Source organism: Phocoena sinus, chromosome 2 (genome assembly GCF_008692025.1).
Source record: "Phocoena sinus isolate mPhoSin1 chromosome 2, mPhoSin1.pri, whole genome shotgun sequence".
Lineage (NCBI taxonomy): Eukaryota > Metazoa > Chordata > Mammalia > Artiodactyla > Phocoenidae > Phocoena > Phocoena sinus.
Window position 1 is genome coordinate 3,611,895 of NC_045764.1, and position 17,329 is coordinate 3,629,223.

At 37.6% G+C, this 17,329-nt stretch overlaps 1 protein-coding gene across 1 annotated transcript in view; it reads right to left on the minus strand.

The window, feature by feature from the left end:
- The window catches only part of KIF5B (kinesin family member 5B), a 42,601-nt gene that overhangs the window by 7,685 nt on the left and 17,587 nt on the right, over positions 1 to 17,329 (minus strand). Inside the window, exons 12-24 of the mRNA XM_032621851.1 lie at positions 16,268 to 16,416; positions 15,455 to 15,648; positions 14,535 to 14,603; positions 12,340 to 12,546; positions 10,304 to 10,447; positions 4,741 to 4,929; positions 3,977 to 4,094; positions 3,341 to 3,402; positions 3,137 to 3,246; positions 2,286 to 2,387; positions 980 to 1,040; positions 800 to 871; positions 553 to 657 (exon numbers count right to left, since the gene is read on the minus strand). Of these exons, the coding sequence (XP_032477742.1) occupies positions 553 to 657; positions 800 to 871; positions 980 to 1,040; positions 2,286 to 2,387; positions 3,137 to 3,246; positions 3,341 to 3,402; positions 3,977 to 4,094; positions 4,741 to 4,929; positions 10,304 to 10,447; positions 12,340 to 12,546; positions 14,535 to 14,603; positions 15,455 to 15,648; positions 16,268 to 16,416 (1,582 nt within the window). The remainder of the gene's footprint in view (positions 1 to 552; positions 658 to 799; positions 872 to 979; positions 1,041 to 2,285; positions 2,388 to 3,136; positions 3,247 to 3,340; positions 3,403 to 3,976; positions 4,095 to 4,740; positions 4,930 to 10,303; positions 10,448 to 12,339; positions 12,547 to 14,534; positions 14,604 to 15,454; positions 15,649 to 16,267; positions 16,417 to 17,329) is intronic.

Sequence of the window (17,329 nt, forward strand, 5' to 3'; positions counted from 1 at the left end):
GCACTGAAAGCAAGAAAGGCTAAAATTCCCTTAACCTCACTCTACTGCAAACATCAGGTTTCTAGTAACGAAGACATACAACAATAAAGTATGCCAAGAAACTTAAAAAGTAAGTAACTGAATCACATATCAAGCCTTAATAAAAAATAAGCAAAAAACCCCACAGTAAGCATTACTTTAAAAAAAATACGAACTCCCTCATTATTGTAGTATTTCAGACTCTGGGGCATGAAGTGTATGAAGATCAAAAAAAGGGGGGGGGGGTTTAACTCAAAGACTTGTCTTCCAGAGATTTAAAAATGACCATGAAGAAATTAAGAAAACTAACAGACCTGAAACCCTACAAAGAAAACAACACGTTTTCACTGACCTCTTGCTAAAGGCTGTTAGGAATATTAACTCCCATAAAAACTGCTAGTTGTTTGTTTCTACAATTGCGTGATAAAATAATGGAATGGCTCAGGGTGTGAAAATCCTTAGGACTCTGAAGACTCAGATACATGCCACTCCTCAGACTTTATTGCAGCGAACACAAAACGTTCTCCTTGTTACCTGTTTGTGGACTTTGGTGAGCTGTTCAAGATTATTCTCGAGAAAGGAGATTTTTTGCTTCTGAGCAGCACTGCCTCCGGTGTCGTCCGAATCAACCTCGGCGCTCTAGAGAAGACGGGCAAGTGCTATGAGACCAAGTAAGGGCAACGCTTACCTCCCCACTCTTATGACAGTGTGAGGCTACTCCACTCAGAATGCAATCAGACACAGTAAACACAGTAACACCGACCCAGTATTATTTTATTACCTTTTTAACCCTGGTGGCCAGGTCCTGAACAAAGAGCTTCCGCAGGTTGTGTAAAGTCTGAAGTTCCTTCGCCTTGAATTAAGAAAGCAGTATTTTTAGAAGTAGGTCTTCAAACTGAGTAACTAGGGGAAGAACCCACTAAATATTCCCCAATCCTATTTATATCCAAGTTTTTCTTACCACCGTCTCTTCCAAACCCTTCAGGTCTTGTCTCGCTTGTTCTCGTCTATCTTGCATAACCCTAAACAGTGGAAGAATATACAAATACATTTTCAACTTTGAGTCCGTAAATTCTATATTTAGCAGAAATATTGAATCAAGTATTTTTATCTGACAGGATCAATGCTTACAAATAAGTAAAAGATTATCATAGAAAAAAAAGATCATCATAGTTTTAAAAAACAGCTTACCAATGTTGTGTCTTTCAAAGAAATTTCTATATGCCTTGTAATTTTCTAAATCTATGGTTTATTAGAAAAAAACTGTCCTAATATAGCAATGGAAGCGATGAAAGAAAACGTGGCAGAATTCAAGGAATAAGGAGTGGTTCTTTTTATATTTTAAGAATATGCATTATCATATAGCATACTGATCTTTATCCAAAATAATTCTGATTAACTGAAAATTACAGAGATTATAAATTATTGCAGACTAAAACATTTTATGCATTTTAAGTTAATGTTACTCTAAACAAAATTATGGCTGAGATTCAGCAGAATTGTTAAAAAATCAACTCTGAGCTGGTCCTGTGGGTGTGCCCATCCTAACCAACTGTTCCTTTATAAATTGTCTCTGATATATTCAACGCATGTGAAAGTTATAATCGTGAGTTTTCTACCTGCTCAGATTATAGAAAACTGTGTGTTGACTATACTTTTAGTCAGTAAATAAAAAAAATAATAAATGGCAAAAACCTCTGTTCAAAAGGCAAAGCTAAAACAATAATGGTCTTTTATTTATGCAAGATCAAATCTGACAAAAATTCCGTTTTTGTGGCAGATCCTGAAATCTTCTAAATTACCAAATGTCATGTTTTAGGTGATTACCAGTGAAATATTAAGACCTGGCTTTCACTGAAGTACAAGAAAGTATTGCAAGTTTTTAGGTATAAATCAAACCAACTCAGAGGGTTTAAGAAAAACACCCTTTAGCCTACACGAAGTGAAAACTTTATCCACTGGATATTTCTGAGAGTAATGCCAGTAACTCTCTCATTTAGCTTTAACTTTTTTTTTTTTTTTTTTTTTTTTTTTTGTGGTACACTGGCCTCTCACTGCTGTGGCCTCTCCCGTTGCGGAGCACAGGCTCCGGACGCGCAGGCTCAGAGGCCATGGCTCACGAGACCAGCAGCTCCACGGCATGTGGGATCTTCCTGGACTGGGGCACGAACCCGTGTCCCCTGCATTGGCAGGCGGACTCTCAATCACTGCGCCACCAGGGAAGCCCTTAGCTTTTACTTTTATACTTGAACTAAGGGTCTACTCACGTAAGTTCACGTAGCTTTCTGCTTTTGTCCTGCTCTGTAGCTTTCAGCTTCTCGTGCTCCGCTCTCAGGCGCCCTTGCTCTAATGCCATCTTCTGGTTCTGGCTGACAAAGTAAAAACCTCGCAGCATCAACATCCCCATCTTCTAGATGTTGCCATTAAAGCTTTCCAACTCTCCAATTCCACAGTCTCACCAAACACGGCAGGCCTCCTCTGTTAGGATGTGACCCCCAGCAGCAAAGAGGACTGGGCTACGTTCAGCCCACAGTACTTTCTATACTTTGGTTTGAAACCATAACTTGATTTTGTATCTTTCATCTCCCTGAATTCTTATCCCTAAAGCCATTAACAATAATCCCCATGTCCCAAAGTTTGCCATCGTTTTTTGTTACTCTCCTCTGGTTCCTACTCAAATCATGATTTGGTCACAGATCTCAAATTTCTATAAATTCTGTGCTATACGCATATGGTTCTGGAAGTAGGAAAATGTGTCCCAGGAAAATGGAGATGATAACTCCTATTAAAACACACACTTCTAAAATCCACAATTTCCAATAAAGTTTTTCTCAGTTAAGAATATTTTTTAAAAGTTAAGGAAATGATTCGGAGGAGACAGTAGTATCTATTTGTAATAATGGCTGAAGTTGGGAATTCTTTACTTTTTACTGAATATTTACATCAAAAGACCTAAGACGTTTTTCCAAAATTTCCTATGGAACTTAGAAGTTCCACTCATAAATGAAAAGACTCTTCATTTTCAAGTCAAAAATCGTTTCAAAGAAAAATGCAGGTTTCTAATAAGGATATACTGTCCACCAGTAGTTTCTGCTATCTCAGAGGAAAGCATACTTACTCTTGAAGGTCAGTGATAAGTTTTTCTTTTGCCTCGACTTCATCTCTCAAACTACTAATCTGTTTTTGATGTGTTTCTCTGTGGCTTTGGATCTGCTGTTCAACGGCTTGCTAAAATCATTGGGGGAAAGATATTACGTCAGATTACTCAAGATTAACAAGGATGAATGAAAACTGTGAGGATCCAATGCTACATCGAACTTGCCTTGACTTCATTTGCAGTCTGAACTTTATTCAAATGCTCCTTTTCCATTTCATGCACCTTCTCTGTTTGGGTGGGGAGAGAAAACAGAAGAGAGGAAATGGGCCTTAGAGTTCTTGATATAAACCAAGGGGCAAATGGGTTTTATGAGGCTATGTTCCTTAACAGTACTTGACTTTAAATTATCCAAATGCCAAACGGTAAATCTTGCTCTCTATGCTCAAGACATACTGACTTGTAACTTTATAGTCTTTGTGTTTCCTTTTACTTTCTTTGGTTTCCTTTACTTTCTTTGCCAAGTCCTGGAACAGATGGGTTAGCACACGGTAGGGAAATGAAACAGCTTTCCCCTATGTCAGGACACACACACACACACACACACACACACACACACACACACACACACACACACACCACTTCATAACTTTGTGGGAAATTCCTAGACTGGCCACTTGAATATTCAAACACGATTTCAAAAATATGTTTCAAAGCCACATTAAAATGTGTTATTTGTTTACTATTCCAAGTTACCTGTATTCCTACTAATCTCTTATCAGTGTGAATGTTGACTACAATTATACTAAAGTAGGTAATAACTTACAATAGAGATATAACTCATAAATAACCGGAAGTGAGTACCTTGTGCTCGAAGCTGGACTAGTTCTTCACTGAGGGAATCCACAGACTCCTCCAGCTGCCTTTTCTTTTGCTCCACATTTTGAAGGTATTCAGTCAATGACCTGATTTTGGCTTCATGCTTTTGGGAAAAATATACTGCTATGAGGTGGAATAAAATCTCTGATACATACTTTGTTGTCCAGAATATTTGAAAGTAAGCAAGTTTTATCGACATTATCTAAACATATAATACATTTACAGAATAAGATATTTAAACCTAAAATGTTCAGGGGCAAGATTTACAACGATAAAGAATTTAATCAATGAAATGGTCATGTGTACAAGTTTTTAACACTTATAAAATAAGGCACTAAAGGCTGACATATGAGATAATATTCTTACTGTTATCTCCAACTAACATTATTACCCTCATCCCTCCTGCTACAATTCCGATCTTGGTGAATGGTCTCACCCATTTAGTTGCCAAAGCCAAAATCAGCCCCGCATTTTATCCACCCCAGAATCCTTCTAGATCCTTCAATAGTCACCTCAGTCACAGCTCTTAGTAAATTCCTATACGTAACGTACACGTTACCAAATATAACCCACTTAAATCATGCATGTTACTTTAGTGCAGCTAGAGTAAGAAAAACTAACTGAATTAACCTCTTAATGTTGTTACTCAAAATAACCTATGGAAGGTCATTTTTAGTAACATGTTTACAATAGATAAACTTTACACACGGCTGTTCAGGAATGAGGACCCTGCTCTGCGGCACATATACCTGGGAGATGCGAAGCTGGCACGCCGCCAACTCCTTCTCATTTTCTTCCACTTTTCTGCTGCTCTCAGTCTGCGTGCTTTCTAGCTGTCTGCAGCGCTTCACCATGGTTTTCACTTCTGACTTCATTTTGCTAATGTAGAGCCTTGCGACAGTGAACTCTTCATCTATCATGCCAGTTCCCTCAGGCTGCTGTGAGAAAAAGGGAAACAGAAATGAAAGACAGAAATGTCTAGTTAGTGTTTACCCAATTAGACTCTAAAATCTTAAAACAAAATTAAATATTTTAATACTACTCAACATTTGTAGGAAGTCTGGAATTTTTTCTTTTATTAAATATTGTTTTTAATAAAGGGTGAGTAAAGCAGAGCTTGATTTTTGCTTTCCTTACTTTCTAAAACTTAAAGTTAATACATGCCTACAAGGAAGATGGATGTAAGCGTAAAAACAAACAAACAACACTAATGAACGCTGCCTCTTTCAATTTTTGGATTTCCTCCTCAAAGGCCCTCTACAGTAAATTCACTGTTAATCGTGTATATGTCCAGTTCAAAACTTAACAAATAATGATGTTTAGGTGGCAGGGAAATGATGACTTTTAAGCTCTCCAAGGAGGAACTGTGGTCAGTGTACATTCCTTAGTAACTTTCATTACAAAATTCCAGTACGATACTCAGTGTCAAAAATAAGGAGCTCAGGGGAATTCCCTGGTGGTCCAGTGGTTAAGACTCAGCACTTTCACTGCTGGGGCATGGGTTCAAGCCCTGTTCAGGGAACTAAGATCCTGCAAGCTGCACAGCATGGCAAAAAAATAAGAGCTTGACCTTCCTGCTACAATCTGGAACAAGACAAGACACTCTCACCAATTCTATTCAACACAGTATTGGAAGTTCTAGCCAGAGCAATCAGACAAGAAAAAGAAGTAAAAGGTATCCAGACTGGAAGGGAAGAGGTAAAACTGTCATTATATGTAGATGACATGATATACACTATATACAGAAAACCCTAAAGACTCCACACAAAAACTACTAGAATTGATAAATGGAATTCAGCAAGGTAGTTGGATACAAGATAAACATATAGAAATTGGTTGCATTTCTTTACACTAACAATAAAACATCAGAAAGGGAATGTAAAAAAACCAGTATCTTTTAAAATTGCACCAAAAAAATAAAAATACTTAGGAATAAACCTGACCAAGCAGGTAAAAGACTTAACTGCCAAAGCAATCCTGAGGAAAAAGAAAAAGGCAGGAGGCATAACCTTCCCAGACTTCAGACAATACAAAGTACAGTAATCAAAACAGCATGATACTGGCACAGAAACAGACATATGGAGCAAGGGAAAAGAACAGAGAGCCCAGAAATAAACCCACACAACTATGGTCAATCACACAGCTTTGACACATGAGGCAAGAATGTACAATGGGAAAAAGACAGTCTCTTCAGCAAGTGGTGCTGGGAAAGTTACACAGCCACATGTAAATCAATGAAGTTAGAATACTCCCTCACATCATACACAAAAATAAACTCAAAATGGCTTAAAGACTTAAACATAAGACATGACACTATAAAACTCCTAGAAGAGAACATAGGCAAAACATTCTCTGACATAAATCGTACCAATGTTTTCTTAGGTCAATCTCCCAAGGCGATAGAAATAAAAGCAAAAATAAACAAATGAGACCTAATCAAACTTAAAAGCTTTTGCACAGCAAAGGAAGCCATAAACAAAATGAAAAGACAACCTACGGACTGGGAGAAAATATTTCCAAGTGATGTGACTGACAAGGGCTTAATTTCCCCGATATACAAAACAGCTCACACAACTCAATATCAAAAAAACAAACAACCCAATCAAAAAATGGGCAGAAGACCTAAACAGACATTTCTCCAAAGAAGACATACAGATGGCCAAAAGACACATGAAAAGATGCTCAACATCATGAATTATCAGAGAAATGCAAATCCAAACTGCAATGAGGTACCACCTCACACCGGTCAGAATGGCCATCATTAAAGTCTACAAATAACAGATGCTGGAGAGGGTGTGGAGAAAAGGAACCCTCCTACACTGCTGGTGGGAATGTAAGCGGCTGCAGCCACTATGGAAAACACTATGGCAGTTTCTCAAAAAATTAAAAACAGAGTTGCCATATGATCCAGCAATCCCACTCTTAGGCATCCCCTTGTGGTTGCCAAGGCGCAGGAGGGGAGAGGAGTGGGAGTTTGGGATTAGCAGATGCAAACTATGATATGTAGAACGGAAAAACAAGATCCTACTGTAGCACAGGGATGTATATTCAATATCCTGTCATAAACCATAATGGAAAAGAATATGAAAAAGTATGTGTGTGTGTGTGTGTGTGTGTGTGTGTAAGTGAATCACTTTGGTGTACAGCAGAAATTAACACAACATTGTAAATCAACTATACTTCAATTAAAAAAAAAGAGAGGAAAAAAATAAGGAGCCTGAGAAGGAAGAAATAAACCTGTCTTTGTCTACAGATGACACAGTTGTTTAAATATAACATAGTATGTGTAAGATCCAGATGACAAAAGAAATCAAAGAAGGACTACATAAATGGGAGACGGTCCATATTCATGGACAGAAGACTCAATATTGAGATGTCAGTCTTTCCCAACTTGACCTATAGATATAATATAATCTTAATCAAAGCCCCTCCAAGTTATTTTGTAGATATTAACAAAGTGATTCTAAAGTTTAAATGGTAAGACCTTGAATAGCCAACATAATATTAAAGAACAGAGCTGGAGGACTGATGCCACCCAACTTCAAGACTTACTATAAAGCTAGTAATCAAGATGATGTGTTATTGAAAAAAGAACAGAAAAATAGGTCATTAGAAGTGAGTGGAAAGCCTAGGAATAGACATACACAAATACAGTCAATTAATCTCTGACAAAGGGAATTCAATTCAATAAACTGTGCTGGAAAAACTAGTCATCCACATGTAAATACAGAAGAATTTAATTTCAGAAAAATTAACTCCAAATGGATCATAAACCTAAATGTAAATACAAAACTAAAAAACTTCTGGAAGATAACACAGGAGAAAATCTAGGTGACCATGGGCTTGGAGATGAGTTTTTAGATATAACACCAAAACCACAATCCATGAAAGAAAAAAATTGGTAAGTTGGACTTTGTTAAAATTAAAAACTTCTGCTCTACAAAAGACACTTAAAAAAAATGAAAAGAGGGCTTCCCTGGTGGCGCGGTGGTTGAGAGTCCGCCTGCCGATGCAGGGGACGTGGGTTCGTGCCCCGGTCCGGGAAGATCCCACATGCCGCGGAGCGGCTGGGCCCGTGAGCCATGGCCGCTGAGTCTGCGCGTCCGGAGCCTGTGCTCCGCGGCGGGAGAGGCCACGGCAGTGAGAGGCCCGCGTACCAAAAAAAAAAAAAAAAAAAAAAAAAAAAATGAAAAGATAAGCCAGACTGGAAGAAATATTTGCAAAACACATACCTGATGAAGGACTATTATCCAAAACATACAAGGAGAACTCTTAAAACTGAAGGTAAGAAAACCAACAACCAAATGCAAATTAAAACAACAATGAGGACTTCCCTGGTGGTGCAGTGGTTAAGAATCCGCCTGCCAGTGCAGGGGACACAGGTTTGAGCCCTGGTCGGGGAAGATCCCACATGCCGCGGAGGAACTAAGCCCGTGCGCCACAACTACTGAGCCTACACTCTAGAGCCTGCGAGCCACAACTACCGAGCCTGAGTGCCACAACTACTGAAGCCCACGTGCCTAGAGCCCGTGCTCTGCAGCAAGAGAAGCCACCCAATGAGAAGCCCGGGAACCGCAATCAAGAGTAGCCCCCACTCGCCGCAACTAGAGAAAAGCCTGCGTGCAGCAACAAAGACACAAGGCAGCCAAAAATAAAAAATAAATTAAAACAAAAAACCCGTACAACGAGATAATATCACACATCTGTTCGAATGGCTCAAACTAAAAAAACTGATGACCTCAAATACTGGTAAGGATGTGAATTAACAGAACTTTTATTCACTGCTGGATGGAACAAAAAATGCTATATAAGCCAGTTTGGAAGAGAGTTTGGGAATTTCTTACAAAGCTAAGAACATATGATCTAGTGAACCATAATGTAAAAAACACAAAACAAGTAGAGCTCAAGCAGCACTTACTGATGTTTATTAACAGGAAAAGAACTACATGCAAAACACAAAAATATCGAGGATCCTGGTTTTTTCTTTAAAGAACCTATTTGCAAGGCTGACTTGTTTTCAAAATACTGTAATGGTTTAGTGAAAAAAGCGGTTTAGGTGTCAGGGTATCTGTACTATTATCACTCTGCCACTAGACATAAGCCAGTCTTACTCTTTATTTTCTCTATCTTTACCACTTTTCACTTAAATTAAGATTATTTGAACATGAAATGGAAGGATTTTTCTAAAAACAAGTCACAAATCTACAAAGCAAATTTTGAACAACACCTTTCTAGTGTTCAGTAATATGAAGGAAATCTACTTTTTCATCCCAGAAGATTCCCACAGAGCTCGATCAATCTCACATTGCTTCACCATAAACAGGACAGGACAGGATGTTCAGACTGATGGGGAAGAAAGAGCAAGCCATGTCATCCAGCATTTAATAACAACACTTTGCTCTGTTTCGATGAGGTGAGCCAGCATTAAAAAATGACATGATTACGAGAACGAAGGCCTGCCTCCATCAACAAACAGTAGCTCTGAATAACATCTAACAGAAGGAATGTGTGCTCCACAGTGAAAACTTTTATTTCATTTCCAACTCTTGTTAAACGGCTGCTTAGTTGGTTCTCACTATAAACCCAAGTTTAAGTTTGTTCTCTTTGTTACTATAACTAGACTTTAATCAAAAAAGGAAGTCTAAACAAATACCTACTACAACATACAAATCTTTCACGTTATGTGTATGTTTTTGCAGTTAAGAGTCTTTGGTTTTTTGGTCTAAGTTTTAAAATCTACCAGGTCACAAATTTTTTTTTTACCACAAGCTAGTGCTAATATAACCAGTATTAGCATCCTGAAAAAGCTTATTAGAAAAGAAAAAATAAGTGTGGCAAAATTTTGATTACTGATTAACTCTGAGGTTCATATTATTCTCTTTACTGTTATATGTTTGAAATTTTTCAAAATAAAGAGAGAGAGCGCATTAATTAGCAGTGCTCACCTTTCATCTTTTTAAACATTTAAAGCAATCAAATTCATTCACAGTTTACTCCTTGAGCTAATTTTCACTGTTGTTTCAATTACATACTTCCTGTGTGGTAATTTATTAACATAACTTCTAAGCACAAAATCTTTACAAAGAGGAAAAACACAAACATGGGGTCCAAATAAATGCTACTTACTGAGCATGTCTCCCCAAGCACCCCTTATTCTCCCCCTTGTTCCTCGGCTATTTAAAATTAAGTTAATACCATCTACTACAAATGGCTGTTGTGAGGAGGAGGTAATGGGTATGGAAAGAACTCTGAAAAATGAAAGTATGAATTCTGTAAAGATTATCATGCTTAATATTTGGTAATTACAGTTACCTTTACGTCGTTGTTTCCTACAGCAATCCCTATTTCTGCCAGGTCTTTCAGTAAAGATGCCATCATCTCCGCTGCTCGCTTTTTCTGGTGGTTGGTCATTTCCTTAAGTTTCTGCAGCTCAGCATCTATACTTGCTAAACTTGCCTAACAGAACCAAAACAAAAGGTACTGTTAAATCTATTAAATGAAAGATCAATTCAAATATTGACAGGTATTTCAAGTTTTCACCTAGTACTCACAAAACCATTATTTTCTGCTTTCATTTTCTTGAATTCTCTACTGAGTTCTGCGAAAGCTCCCAGCTCAAACTTAAAAAATATTTTAGGCCTAAGAGACCATGTAAAGTAGCTATATTGTAATTTCATTAAGGGCAAACAGTTTGTATTATTTCACTCATTTTTGAGATTGGGTAATGTTTTCTACTTAGAAATGGAAAACTTCCAAATTAACTATATTTGCTTTTCATTTATGACCATAGTATGGTATGCTTGTGGAAACTGAGTCTGAGAAAATAAGTGTTAGAATGCAACTCACAGTCTTCTAGATGGCTGGTATGTTTTCTTCATCTGCTTTTTATATACTACTTAGTTTCTGAAAAGAATCCACCTGATAATTACTACTACTTTTGTACTATGATACAAGCAATTATCCAGGAGAGAGTGATAAAGTAGCATTACTATCTGAGTTAAATTACTATAATTATAAATTTAAAACACTAGCTGGCTTACCAGCAACAAAGTCACCACAATTTTGAAAACCCAACCGAATCTGGTTGCTGTAAAACTATTCATTATATCACAGATCAGATACTGCATTTTAAATGTAGGTTACTGACTTTTAGTCAATATCTTTTAGTATCATTTCAGCTGCTCATTTCCTTAAGTATCTGAATAGCGGTATATTGTGTGTTCACTCAGTTTGACCTGCAGTGTAACACCAGGTCTAAACTACCGGACATCTTCTCTAGCAGCGGAACAGCAACATTGTAAGCATATAAAAAGCAGCAGACACTCCAGGGCTTCTAACTCCTCACCAATACACTGCTGATATATACACTGGGACACAAACAGAACTGCCTTAAAGACCGAAATCGGTGACCAAGGACCCACTTACAGTTTACAGAGTTGTAAGAGACTCCTACTGCTCTTCCAAACAGAAATCAGGTTTGCTAATAATGCAACTCAGTTAAGAGTTATAAAGGTGTCTTGATCTCCACGGTATTAAACTGTAACTACAAGCTAACTGTAAGCTGGGAGGTTAAAAAGGGAAAAGGAACTTCTCCAGGGGCAGGAAGCCTTTTAAAAATGCCATCTCATAGTGTTGACTGCTTTCCTGTAGACACTTGACACGGACAGGGGGATAAATAGTGAGCAGTGACCCTGGTCCAACTCTAAATGTGATTCCTAAACAAGAAGTTAGCATTAACGACAAGAAAACTTTTAAGAAAAAGAGCTCATCCATGGTGATACTCAAAATACTGCAGCAGCAATCACAGCTGTATACTATTTCTGGCATCACTGTTGGGGGGCAGCAATTCCTGCCTTACAGCTATGAAAACGAAACCCTCATCCCCTGGGGAATCACAAGGAAGATCCAACTACACTGTCCTAGGAAGGCACTGGTCCGAGTGCTGGAAACGTTAACAGTGAACAAAACATAAGTTACATGAAGTTACATATCCTGCTATTTTATTTTTACGTGCACATTTTCAATTCTAGTTTGAACAATTAGCTAATAACTTTACTGAGCAACTAGAAGCCAACTTTTACTTTTTTAACAGTAGAATAATATTTGGAATAGTCAATATGTTTTAAAATAGCATTTAATTACGTATTAATAGATGTTTAGAAACTAAAAAGATAACCCTCCTCCCTCCACCTTTAAGCCTTCATATATGGGAGGAAATAAAGTTGACACTTGAGTTCCTTAAGAACTGACGCTATCAATCTTGAGCTTATATAGAAATAAGTTACTCAGGTAATTTTTCAATTAAGAATACTTGTTGTATAGTATTAGGAAAGAAAACTATATCCTACCGATTTCTGATTCAGCTCATCACTAAGTAATTCATATTCCTTAGTTTTGTCTTCAACTTCCTGAGACTTCTGATCATAGTTGACAGCAAGTTCCTCTAAGGCTTGTAAAACTTCCTTTACTTCTTCCTTAGACGCATCATTTTCTGCCTGAAGACGATTCAGCTCAGCCTGCATATTATCCTGATCCCTTCTGGTAGATGCCAGAAGCTATACAAAGGAATAAAAATATCTGTTTTACCCAGGTTTTTAAACGTACACAGGTTTTTAAAATGTATACAAACCAAAAATAACCTATTTCCGTTATCATTTGCAAATCACAAAGGGAATGAAATGTGGATGTTATTATGCATGGTAACGTTTATTCATTCAACCGATTTCCTGAATGCCTACTATGTGCAGGCTCTGTGCTAGACACTGTGGGAGATGGAAAGGAAATCAAAGATTCCTTTGAGGAATCTAGTAGAAGAAAGACAGGTACACAAATAAATGCAATACAAAATGAAATGTAAGAGCCATAAAGGAGATAGGACATGACAAAGTGCTTGGTAGTATAGGAAAAGGGGGGGATATTTCTGGACAGGTATTCATGGAGAAGGTGGCTATGACAGGAAGATTTCTGTCATGTACAAACTAACATAACAGAAAGAAAAAGGCATACAAGGCTCACGATAGTGGGCACAGAAAAAGAAAGAAATCAGTAATGTTTTAAAAGTTTAGATTTTCTTTGGGCAACAGAGGGTGGCACCTGAGCCATGCGTCAGGAAAACACGTTATCAGTAAATAAAATTTGAACTGGAAGAAGCCAAGAGACTAGTTAGGAGAATACTGTAATCACCCAGGGTCGGTGGCTTTTAAGTAGGGGCATCTGGAAATGTACAGGAGTATTTCTAATGGGGCAGAATGCCAATGGCACTTCGAAGTGGGAGCCAGGGATGCCCACTGTCCTACTATAACGTGCAGGACAGAACCATATAAATGGAGAATTATGCAATGTTACTAGTGCTCCTTTGAGAAACAATACGAGAGGTCAAACAAGAATAAAGATGATCTGACCAGGATTAATTTCACTGATGCTGGGTATCTCTCACTGAAGCTGTATAGTCTTTGCTCCCATCCCCAGAACAAACCTTAAACAAAGGACCATTTTTCAATTATCCCCCCATTCTGCCAAGTGAGATGAAATGAGGGTCCAAAGTGAAAAACTAGAGAGAAGGAACTTGAAAGAAATAAGATGAAAAGTGAAGATGACAGAAACGAACAACAGGTTAGATGAGGGTAGAAATGGTGAAGGGGTAAAAAATGATCTTATTCACTGACATTCTCATTTCCTCGATAAAAGTCATACCCTAAACTACAAATTACTAAAAACAAAGCCAATACAATTCAGAAATCAGTATTTTCTTTAATAATCCCTTTAGACATATATCTGTGTTTAACTGTTTTCTATACTCCTTCCCTCATCATCTCCATGACGAAATATGCTTCATAAAGGGAGGGGGAATCTAAGGTTCCTCCAGCTCAGTGTAGTCTTTCCCAAGGATCAGTAAGAAATGATTTGGGGGGCTTCTCTGGTGGCGCAGTGGTTTAGAATCCACCTGCCAGTGCAGGGGACACAGGTTCAAGCTCTGGTCCAGGAAGATCCCACATGGTGCGGAGCAACTAAGCCCGTGTGCCACAACTACTGAGCCTGCGCTCTAGAGCCTGCGAGCCACAACTACTGAGCCTGTGTGCCGCAACTACTGAAGCCTGTGTGCCTAGAGCCCATGCTCCGCAACAAGAAGCCCAAGCACCACAACGAAGACCCAACGCAGCCAAAAATAAATAAATAAATAAATAAATTTTTTTAAAAAGAAAAATGTTTTGGGGAAAATAAGACAAAACAGCACTGTACAAGGAAATAAGACAGAGTTAAAAAGAAAAAAGTCATTCTACCCCCTCTAGTCAGAACTCAAACTGAAAAAAAAAAAAAAAACCCAACCCCCAAAAACCTTAAGAGGAAGTCAATCTTTGCTTCAGTCTGTATGATGTACTGGTCTCATAGGATACCCACAGTGAAGCACGAACATATTCAACAATTTTTTAAAATGTACTCGAGTATATTCCGAGCTCCGTAGGTGCCTCCATCTTTTATATTTAAGTGACAATGACAGACTATAAAGCTTTCCTGGAAGCAATATGACAGGTATTCAGTTTACCTCTTCCTGATCCAACATTTGGGTCTTCAGTTTCTCTACCAATTGACTCTGTTGATTAATTTCTTCATCCTAGAATTTTTAGTAACAGGTTAACAAAGTAGCTCACAACCTGGTTCTAACTGATTCCTAACACAAATTGTGATTCCTTCCCACCCCCCAATATTTCAAAGTCATTTTCTCCAAACTCAACACAGCTTATTCCAATCTCTTATCTTAGGACGGCGTTGAAACAGATGGAATTTCAATGATCCATCATAGTAACATACTTATCACACAGTAAGAAAAAAAGGCTTACGTTTATGAAAGCTATTCATTAAAGACTTTAAATGCTAAAAAGTAATAAACATGTTGAAAGCTTTGTATTGAAAATAAAGCCAGGTAGCCACTTCAAACCTACCTACCATCTCTGTTTAAAATACAATAAAAACATCACCTAACAACAAAAACCAAAAACAAAGCCAGAACAATTTTCTTCTGGTCTCTTTACTGTTTTTCTTCCCACACTCTCTACTTGGTTCAAAATTGTGCTATTTTTCACACTACTGATATAATCAAAGCAAAAGATATTATTTCCACTCAATTCTGTTCCCTCTGTCTAATCTCTTTTATTATTAGAGCCCTCAGATCCCTGACTCTAAGAACATTTCATTAAGGCTCTCCAAGGACCCATGCCAAATTTCCTTTTGAAAGTTCTTTTAGCTTAAAGAAAAGGGAAAAAAAGATATGCCTCATATACAGCTTCTACATACAAACAGAGGTTGTGATTTTATATTTTTTGTTAATACAATGATCTTGAAAAAGTTAACAGAAATCTAGGAAGATGTATATAGGTCACAAGGACCCATAATATTGAAATTAGAACATAAAAATACCTATGTCAAAAATGTTCCAAAACAGAACTGAACATGAACAACACCTACCTTGTCATCAAGTTGTTTGTACAACTTAGCAATTTCTTCTTCACACTTCCTTCTTTCAGAATCAGTAAAGTTCCCAGTAACTCCAATAGTGGCTGCTGGTTTATCATTGGTAATAGTAATATCCTTATCCACTGCAAAAGCTTCCAAGTTGGCTTTCTCCTTGTCAAACTGTTCATCAATAGGCACTGTCTCTCCTAAAATAAGACAACAGAATGGTTAATAAAACCCACGTGTCTAAAACTAATTTCAATTTTACTCAATTTCAGCAGCTCTTACCAACTTTATCTCCTCAGTCCCTGAGATATGAAAAGTTGGAATTACCTTTTTTTTTTTTTTTTTTTTTGCAGTACACGGGCCTCTCACTGTTGTGGCCTCTCCCGCTGAGGAGCACAGGCTCCGGATGCACAGGCTCAGTGGCCATGGCTCACGCGCCCAGCCACTCCGCGGCATGTGGGATCTTCCCGGACCGGGGCACGAACCCATGTCCCCTGCATTGGCAGGTGGACCCTCAACCACTGCGCCACCAGGGAAGCCCTGGAATTACCTTTGACTCTCCCCCATCTTCTAAAGCCAGTCACCAAATCTTATCATTTTAATTGATTTCACCCTAAGCTAAGCATCTTGCCATCTTGAAACTTCTATAGCTAGCTAGTTGGCCTTTATGCCTCTATTTATTATTTCAGGTAAAATCAGAATTTAATGTAAAAGATTTTATTCATTTTTATCTGATGATCCCTAATGCCTTTTAAATTTATAAAACAGGTCTAAATCTGGATTCAGCAAACTCAAAACAACAAATTCATAAGTTATTACCATTACGCCATCGGTTGAGTTCATTTTCAAGCCACTGAATGGTGTTCCGCAGGGTCTTATTTTTTTCTTTTTCTCTTTCATACTTCTTTTTCCACTGTTCTGCAGTTAACTCTACATTGACACAAACTGTGTTCTTAATTGTTTTGGCCCTAAGAGAAGTAGTTGGGGAAAGGGGAGGGGGGAAGAATGTGACAATTACTTTCAACTGGTATCTATATTTCTGTAATATATGCGTGTGTGGCTGGTAATTTAACTTAACTATTCTTGTCCAGTTATCTTTGACTAAATCCTAAGAGCTACAATTAGTACGGTGCTTATTTACAATCCATTAAATTTGGGTCAGTCCCAACATCTGTAAATAGATTAAAAAACAACAACAAAACCTGATGAGTATAAAAAAACACGAGCCCATCATTTCTCCAATTCATTTATAAGGCTGAATTAAGAAAAGCAATTATCAATGATGTTCAGAGACAGAGTCATCATTATTGACTTTCCCAGGCTAGCCATCTCATATATGGTTATCTCACTATGTGAACAGGTCACATATGTCAACAGGCTTAACATAGGAGATTATGTGTCAGGTTTTGCTTTATTATCTGATTCAAATGTTTGTTTTCTTTAATGCTGAATTGAAGCTTCTCACATAAATTCGACTCAAGTTAACATTTGACTGTAATGCACTAAAACTTAAGCAGTAAAATTAGTACTTAATAGTACTAACTTTAGTACTAAAAGTTAAGCACTAAAACTTAACTCAAACCCAAGCAGCCTACAAGATGGACCTTGGTTATACTATCTGCCTCTCAATTAAAAAACTGTGTCTAGCACACTAACAGTACACACTGATTTGAATATCTACCTGAAACTTTCCTGGATTTAATAAACAAAAGGCCTATCTACATTTAGACTGCATTTTCTTTTCTTTTTTTGATATCCCATTCAATTTTATTTAATTCAACAAGCATTTTCTACAGAGGGTACGTAAATGTAATACTTGGTTTTCAGGTGATTCTAGTCCAGAAGAGGAGACAAAAACATAAACCAGGAAGTTAAAATATG